Genomic DNA, 9,514 nt, shown 5'->3' with positions numbered 1-9,514 from the left:
GTCCAAAAACATCTGGAGGGTTATACTTTGCTCATGACTGTAAAGCAGGGGTAGCCAACTAAATGTTTTTCACTGATTACTACCCTGATTCCTGCCCAGAACAGCCAATGGTGAGGGATTGTAGGAGCTGCAGTCCAAAAACATTAGTGGTTCATAGTTTACCATTTTTGCTTGTCATTTGAGACAGAAATCATAACGGCTATTAAAAGATTTAGCAGCCATTTTGACTATATTTGCCATTTTATTATCCAGCTTACCTGAATATTGCCTAAAACGTAAATCCTATCTACAACTGCTGAGAAACAGGTATATTTATAGAATTTCATCATAGCCCGTTGACAATTAGGCATTCCTACATCCTACTGAAATCAATAGGGTTCCAGCATGCTTAAGTGGTGGACTGTGACAATTGCACAGATGTATTAAACTTTATAATTTTAAAGAAACATAGACAGGCCAGGGTCTGCTGAGGCTGATGCTGCTTTCGGCAACATAGGGGACTATCACACGGAGGCTTACTGTCTCTGAAAGGTTGCTAAATTATTTGTAGAGCACAAGGGTATGATCGCTGGTCGCGCTTTGCCCCTGTGATTAAATCATCATGAAGGTATCCCGTCATTCAGCAGCCATTTCTCTACATAACGGGAACTTCCTTTATAGATGCTCATTTTATTATTTATATTTTAATACTGTACAACAAAATATTATTTCTCCCCAAGTACATGTATTTAGTGTCAGAGTAGCAGATGTAAGCTCCATTCTATCCCATTAGTCTTGATAGTGATATAGTTTGAGCTTAAAATGTGGAACTTCGTCTTTCTTTCTTTCTTTCTTTCTTTCTTTCCAAGGCTGACAAATAGTGTGGGTTTTTCTGCTGTAACATATCAGGAATGTAGAAGCCATTGTAAAGCATGGAATGGCAGTAGAGGGAAGGAAGGTCAAGAGAACTTGGTGCTTCACAAGTGAAATAATACAAATGACCATCTAAACCTCTGATTCTGTGTAATTTGAGTACAGAACCAGAACCAGAATACATTCAAGACTGTTTGGTTAATGGGACTTGAACATTGGGTAGAATGTTTGAGAGAACAGGCTTAAGAATCTACCAGGGAAGTTTTAATACTAATTTGGAATACTCTTAACATTTTCTAGGCCCTGCAAGGCATCTATCACTAGAAAAGGAGAGACATCATTCACCACTTCTATCCATACTTGAGAAGTGGAAGAGAGATAATTCATATATTCTCCAGGCTGGGAAGGCTTTGGACCTTATCCAGAGTCTCTTCTACTCTGCCTATGTACCTCCCCTGATCCATCTAATTTACTGTTAACCTAGCAAATACAGTGTGCCATCTAATGGTGCTGACACAACAACATGAATCAAAATACTTTTAGAAAGCAATGTCTCCTGAAAAAGCACCATATGACACCTAAACCTCTGGCATACAACTGTCATTATGTAATAATTATTAAAAATGGTTATCAATAGGATCTGAAAACTTTGAAGGCTAAATTCCTGTCATGTTATCGACATGTTGTTGTTTTTTGCTATATATCACACAGAGACACAGTTGTTGATATCAAAAGGGCTCTGGAAGTATGGGACTTGAAAGAGCTATGGGACAATATTCTGTACGATTCTTGCAAAACCTTCAGGAAATAGAACAAGCTGAAAGATAATGACTTAACTAGGGTTATCCGAGGATCTTGATATGTGAAAAAAGAGAAATGAACACACGTTTTTCTCATTCAGACCCACTTTTTTTCTTAACTGCACACATGCTCTTCATTAGTTATATTTGCCCAGGCAATACACTCGTAGGCCTGTTAGACACAGAATTAACTAATAGGTATGTGCCATTGTGTAATGTAGTCCATTTTATGAAGAAAATTAAGGCCACAGAATCTTCTCCATGCTTGCTTACTCCATACTACCATAGTTTGAAACAGGGACAGCAGAGCTGAAACTTTTCTGATTGATATAGCAACACTGAAATCCAGTTTCATTCAGTGAGATGTTCTGTGTGACTAATGATCTAAACTATCAGATGCAGGATTTATCCACTGCCATCTGCTTTGTAATACAAAGGTGAATACTCATTTTCTCACGTCATAAATTGTAGATGCATTTTTAATATTTTAAAATGTGTATCCTGTCGCACCAGCCAAAATAGGCTCTTGTTGTGTCTGTGTCTCTGTCTGCACCAGCTTGTATGATACATGCACAGAGGCACACATGGATTTCTCATGCTGGATTGGGGACAAAAATCTGTTTCAATGTAAAATAGTGAAAACACCAACTACTGTAAATACATCAAAAACCATACTTTATTTTATGTATAGCAATACAATTTACATATTAAATAACACTATAATAGAATGTTTTGATATACCTTTAAACATAACAAAAAGGAAATTCTTCAAGTTACAAAAAGGAAAAACAAATCAAAAAATTAATAACTCCCCCCTCCCCGAAACCAAACACCACATTTCCCCAATGGGTCAATGAGACAAAACTTATTCAGTGACTGGTTAAATCTAATTCCTATTGCACACACTGACAATGGAATTTAAAGAAAATCCAGCATCAACAATCACTGTCCCAAAGAAAATAATATGTGTTGAATTTTAAAAAAATTGTTTTGGAATGTGATGGTATTTCACTACTTCAATACACATAAAGTATGTATTCACATATCCACCACAAAAGGGAAAAAAAAACTATGAAGAAGTTGAAACTAGAAAAAAATTAGCTTTATATGAAAATATAAAATTCTATGATTATATACCATAGATACAAAGTTCCCAGAAGATGCTTATTCAAGCAACAAAATATTTACAGTTTTAATGATTTCTGCTATTTAAAAATGAAGGAAACGAAGAGAATGGATAGAGATGGGTACTTAGTTCTTTAGAAACAATGGCTGCTTGCTAGTTTCAAAGGTCCTAACAAAAGAAAGAAAGGTCACTACCCCAAATGTTGGAGAGTTGTGACATTTTATAAAATTGTCTATCTCCTCTTTTGGAGACATGTTTATTCTTAAAACTCAAGACATTTTTCTTGAAATTAATTATCCTCTGTAGAAAAGGCTTCCCTTTGCAAATATCTAACAAAAATACTAAAAACAGTCAAACACCTAAGACAATGTCTGAGGCCAAGTCTTTTCATTGTGGTTTCTTTGTGTACTCTCTCTCCCTGTTTTGTTTTGCATGCCTTCCCTATACAAATAAGCAAAGCCAATGTACTATACATTGTTTATAATGGCAACCAAGAAAGCTCAAAGGAGCGACAGGTCAGAGAAGAGAATTCTCTAACAGAAAAGAAATAAAATGCAGCGGATAAGCAATGAGGCATTTCTCCTTCATAAGATTCACCAGCACCATTTTAACATAGCCATCTATCAAAGGAGTGGGTGGCAGAAGAGAATGAATTTTGAGGCCATGACTGCTGAGTCATTAACAACACAATCCTGGATGTGTCTGATCAAAAATAATTCCCAGTGAGCTCAGTAGGTCTTACTGGAGGGATACAAGGGTAGCATAAGACAACTAAATTTCCCTTGTCTTTTTTTTCTTTATTTTCTGTGTTATTTTCTCTTAAGGATTAGTATCATGTCTCTTTGGTAAAATCGAGAACTCTACTTTAAAATACAATAACAGTTTAAAAGAAAAAGGTAATCATAGCATATCATTGTCCTGTAATTAAAAAGGGACAATATGTTGGTAGTATTCCAAGAAGTCTCCTTCATTTACAAGAAAAGTGAAAGAAGCAAATCTTGTTTTTCCAGTTATAGCTGCACTTGTTCTTAGATTTTAATGTCTAGCTTTCTTACTTACTTCTGTGCATGTATGTGTATATACACTCTCTCACATACAATCTTTACTTTTGTCTCACTGTTTATATTCAAAGTTCAAACAAGGATTTCCCCTCCAGATAAGCATTTTTGGTTTTCTTGCTGCACTATGCATGTATGATAAACTTTTATCTATTAATGGTCAAACTCAAAAAATTAAAACGTATTTGCAGTACCAAGGCAGTACCAAGACTTGGAATGGCAACAGTGGGAGATATTTTAAAAAGATTTTTGCCAGCATCCTGTTCAGTACTTATGATGATCTACGTTTGACATATAGGTTCATAAATACTGGGATAGGTGACCCTGGGATAAGTAGTTACAAGTGATATTATCTCATTACAAATCTCTTAATTTGTTCATAAAACTTTAGGGCTTCTGCTCATTAGCAATACGAGAATGTTCCTTAGAAATCTAGTATGTTTACTAGAAGTCAAAATGTTGAAATAAATGTGTGTGTATGTGCTTTCAAATAAACAGTAAAGTCATATTTTTAAGCAGTTGATCTTAGAGCACTCAGAAGCCACAACATAAGGAAAGTTAGTTAAACTTAAATTCACTTAAAATTAATGGGACTGAAGTCGTTATTAACTTGTCCCATTGGTTTAAATTATACTGGCATTAACTGTGTGAATTCAGTTAATGCACATTTGTAAAAATGTAGGCTGGAGTTCTCTCGGGGCTTTATGTCTTCATAAGTGGACTTGTCTCTGTAGGGATTATTTATTTATTTATATTTATTTCTAGGATTTAGATCCCACCTTTCTCCCACAGTGAGATTCAGAATCACGCAGTTGTGTAACACTGGTATCCAGTAGAGGGCTGCTGTTACACTGCTATGTAGCAGAGCCAGCAAACTGCCCTAAGCCTACTGGTGCATAAAAATGTACCTCAGTGATTGATGAGCATCAGTGCGCAATGCACAACAAACAGTGAGCATTGTGCAGTTATGTGCATCACACATTGGTGTGCACTGAGCGCTCTAGCTGGAGTCCTGTTACTCATTTGCATTAGTCAGAGGGTTTCTTAGCACCTCTACTACATAGCTAGGCATACGTAAAGATGACTAACGTAAGAGGTCATATAGGATTCCCATGGACAACAGAAGTTGGGGGGATTGGGCATGAAGACTTTTTCCTGCTCTCTCTGCTGTAGTTTTGAAAAAAATTGCTTTTTCCAAAACTGCTAATTATTTTGATTTTTATTCAGAAAATAGCTGAGAGAAAAAAGTGTTGAATTCCTCCTTTGCAGCTCAGCAAGTTCTGGAGGCTGCTCAGGTTCCCCTTCTGCTGCTATCTGCATTACCAAAAAAAGTGTATTGAATTCAAATAATGGATAGGCCCTATATTTGTTTGGCTCTAAACTGGCGCATGGTTTGACACAGAGCAAGCTAGGAATTGTTACCTGAAGCTGAGAACTGTAATCTTTTCATTGTCACAGTGAATATATACTATGAAACACGTCTTTGATTTTCACCTGAAACAGCAAACCTTTCTCCCTAAAGGCATCCCTGCTAGCCACCTTTCCCCCCCTGCTTACTGCAGTACTAAAATACAACCTGTTTCCTGTGTGTCCAGATTTAAAGAAGGGTTATTGAATATTAAATGAAGCTACAGTCTGCTCTTACCGTATGCAAGGGATCTGTTCTGGAACCCCTGCGTACGGCAAATTTTGCATATGCTGGAGTCCCATTGATTTGAATGGCGGTGTGCTCCCTCCTCATTTTGTCCCTTGCCACTTTCTGTCCGTGTAAACTTAAAGCCCCATACACCGAGGGCTTGTATGCCAAGGGCAAACTGCATATACTTGTGGATTAAGTTCTGCATAAACATTAATAAAAAAGAAGAAGTATCAATTCAAATGGCACTGGCTTAACTTTAGCTTCAGTAGTTTAATTTTAATTTAAAATCCTCATTCTCTTTCTCTCTCCCTTTCCTCCTCCCATATTCTCACATGCAGGACTTAATATACATTTTAAGAAATTGGCTAATTGTAGCCAGGCAGTCTTGTCACAAACACATTCATTTTCCTCTGCGGTATCCCATCCACAAAACAAGTTTAAAATGAAAAGTTACCAACAAATTCAAATAAACTTGGGGAAAAATCAACCCACCAAAACACCTCTTTAACACACTGAGCCAGTCATTTCTGGCCACAAAATTTGGGATGTGACGTGATCAATATTCATTTCATGCTCAAAAGTTGTAATTTCCTGAAGCAGTGCCCATTGCCAGCAATGGAAGCACTGCAGTCCCTGATGCCAGTGCAAACAGTGTGCCTCTCAGTCATAGCAGAAGCCATACAGGGGGCAGAGCTTGAAAGGGGAGATTCAGGGCAGAGTGTAGCTTCTGGAAAGACAATGTGAGTTATGACCATCTTAATGCAATCTATTGATGGGGGGAAGGAGACACCAAAGCATCTGTGTTTATGGTTCTCCAGTATACACAAAGAATCCCATAAACCTCAATCTCAGAGTAAATTCTTTCTTAATGGATTTGCCAAAAAGAGAAGTAGGACCTTTCTGTGGCTTTGCATTGTAGTTTCTTGAATGCTGCATTAATAATTTCATCAAAATTTTAAAATGGGCATAATGTATGAGAGAGGAGCATGGTTATATGGTTACAAATAATTACAAGCCACTGTTTAGTGGATCATTTTAAGTACATAGTTGTTACTTTGTGGGTCAGCTTCCCTGCTTGTTTGATTCTTTACATACCTCATTACAATTTGGCAAAAGGTTTTTTCAACAAGTATGCATTTGCTAAAGAAAATACAATATTTAAATAGGACTGAGGTGAGACTAGGGCACAAAATTCAGCTCCTGTGGCAATAGCAACAACTCCAAATTTTGAATCTGTTCCAGATTACCTCATGTTTCATGACAAAGTGTGGCTCTCTGGTGCAATCTTGAACTGTTAAGAAGAAACCCATAAAATAATAGGAAATATCTTCTACAGATGTCATATGCCAGACCACCATTTTCTTTGTCCAACTGAGTGCTGGCCAGTTATATTAGCATTGCCTAAATGTATGCACATTTTATTCTGGATAAATATTTTTACCCTAATGTAGTATCTCATAAATTTGCAGAGAGTACAGTGCAACATTGTAATGATTAAGATGCCCAATATTTGCACAATAGCAACTCATGTAATATTCCAGAACATTTTTGTACCACTGTTTGGGGCTGGTCAATGCAAATAATTTTGTAAGTGTTAATGCTTTTCAGTCATTAGAAAATGTTACATTCTATAAAAGGTATGGAGAAGCAATCCATGTTCTCTTGGGTTATCCCCCACATCAGTTAACAATGTGGAGAATAACCCAAGAGTACATGGATTGCTCTTCCTGTCATCCAAGAATGATTATTCACAGTAAACACCATCCCTTCCATTTTTTCATTGCTTAATTTTTAAACAAAAGGTGGATTTGGCTGTAGAGAAAATTATATGGAGTTAGTAAGACACACAGTGACCTCGTTCTCACTGGCGTAGTAAAAATGTGTATGTAACATTTCAGAGCTGTGTGTATGTGTGTGTGAGTGAGTGACAGGGTAGGAAAACATGACCACTAGAAGGAGAATGGTAGTCTAGGCCTACCTATATGTGTATGTGGGGGGATCTTTCTCAAAGAAAGCCATTTAGGGTGAAACTCAGAGCACTAACTGCTTATATTGGATTAATTTGGGCAGCCATAATACATTTTAGCCATTAAAATATGTGCTGCTAGTTATATTGAGTTCTGCTCACTGACAGCTAGGTCCATTCTTCTAATATTTCTCTAGTGGGCATTTATTGTGATTGTTTTAACAGTGACTGCAGATGGCTTTGGCAATGCAACCAAGTGCTTTATTATAATTCATTTTGTTCCCCTTCTTAGAATGTAAACACCTAAGTTACACAGATAATTTTGAAAGAAGTGTCTGAAAACAGCATCTTAAAATAATCTGAAATAAGAATATAAATTTTTGGCTAATGAGTGGTAATGAGTTTCCTTGTATTTGAAAGAGATTAAGGCTGCAATCCTGTACACATACCTGGAGTAAGGCCCATTGACTCAGTGTGACTTAGACCTGAGTAGATGTGTATAGGATTGTGCTGTAGGATAGTGCTGTACAACATGTAGTATATGGGAATGAGACTATGAAGTCAGGAGATATATGCTAAATTTGGTTTCCAAAAAAAAGAGGAAGAGTGTAATGTTATAGGTAGTTTTTTTATTAGATTGCTTCACCAGTTATATGGATCAGTATGTTTTAGCACTAAAGTATGAAAATTATACACCCATAAAAACAGCATCTAACAGCTATGAAATTAAGAAACTCCACTCTCCATCATGTAACATACTGTTAAGACAGAGGTCCTGTTCCAGAAGAATTAAGGAAATACATGTGTAAAATTGTGAATAGTGTAGTAACTGGAAATATTGCCACCTAAATGCTTTCAGAATAAAATGATTTGATTGTACATTGTTGCACTGTTATTAAATTGTCTATGATGGAAACATGATCAAAATATTTCCCATATTGAAATAAAAATATTATTAAGAACAACTGGGGACTCAGTGAAGTTAACTGAGACTGAGTCATCTGAGTTGCCCTCTGTTTGGGGAATGTAATTTTATGAGTTATATAGAAATCAATCCATACGTCTCCATGTAAATGAGAAAGCCAAGAAAATGTAAAGCAGTTATTCAGTCTCCAGAAGCTACTGCACTTCAGTCTAGCTAGTGATCATCCCACCATTTTCACCCCCCAAAAGTAAAGAACACTCATCCGTGTTACTGGAATATAGAAAACCTATAACAATTACCAAAGTTATCTGAAAACTAAACAAGTACATATTGGTTGGGGTTGAAGGGTACAGCTTTCTGTTGTAAATAAAAAAAGAATCCTGGTCTAGCATTCAAGACTTAAGAGTCAAGGCTCATAGTAATTAACAAACTTCATGGCATTTCAACTAATGAGTAGCATGTTTGTTGTCATGGAATGTCATCAGGGTTTCTTTGCTTGCTTTTGTATTACAACCTTATAGGCAGTTAACACTGATCATATAGTGCAAACTAGATAAAATTGCGTTTCACCGTGTGAAATAAACAGAGGTGCAAATGCTCAGTAGGATACCATTAAGACATAAAATGGCAAAAATAAATATCAAAACTTTTTATCAGTGTAAAAAAGTAATTGGGTTATTGTATAACCTAGAGTCTGGCAAAAAAGGCCTCAAAAAAGTACACTCAGTCTTCAGAAATTCCACAAATTAAGTGCCTTTTCCATATTCCAATTAGACAAGAGATTCCATGCTTTCTGCAGGATCTGATTCGTCATTGGCCATAACAGCACCATTTCTGTCCAGTGCCATGGGGCCATTTCCATTTTCCTTAGTGCTGACCAGGCTTAGCATTGCTTTGTAAAGAAATTGGTACTGCTCCTGGAATGGAAAAACCACAAAGTTTAAAACTACCTAGCATTTAAGAAAATGGGCTTAAGTTTGCATTTTCTATTATTGCTTGTCATGTCCAGGAGGATTCTGCTAATCTTGTAGCTCTCCTGAAGTTTGATAGGCTCTAAAAAAACCTTGTTGGTTTTGTATTATGCCTGGAACCCAGACAAATTACTGCAATAGTGTCTCTTCCTATCTTTTAAGTTCTTTTGCAGAAAT

At 36.5% G+C, this 9,514-nt stretch overlaps 1 protein-coding gene across 8 annotated transcripts in view; it reads right to left on the bottom strand.

Moving 5' to 3' along the window:
- Positions 1–2,310: 2,310 nt before the first annotated feature.
- PTPRG (protein tyrosine phosphatase receptor type G) overlaps positions 2,311–9,514 on the bottom strand; it is a 745,385-nt gene continuing 738,181 nt past the window's right edge. For all 8 annotated transcript variants that reach the window (XM_042447272.1, XM_042447274.1, XM_042447270.1 and 5 more), the window contains one exon: positions 2,311–9,283. In XM_042447272.1, coding sequence (XP_042303206.1) covers positions 9,137–9,283 — 147 coding nt within the window. In that variant the 3' untranslated portion in view covers positions 2,311–9,136. The remainder of the gene's footprint in view (positions 9,284–9,514) is intronic.

Source organism: Sceloporus undulatus, chromosome 2 (genome assembly GCF_019175285.1).
Source record: "Sceloporus undulatus isolate JIND9_A2432 ecotype Alabama chromosome 2, SceUnd_v1.1, whole genome shotgun sequence".
In the NCBI taxonomy this organism is placed as follows: domain Eukaryota; kingdom Metazoa; phylum Chordata; class Lepidosauria; order Squamata; family Phrynosomatidae; genus Sceloporus; species Sceloporus undulatus.
The sequence above is the reverse complement of the archived record's forward strand: the minus strand, read 5'-3'. Positions and strand labels throughout refer to the sequence as shown.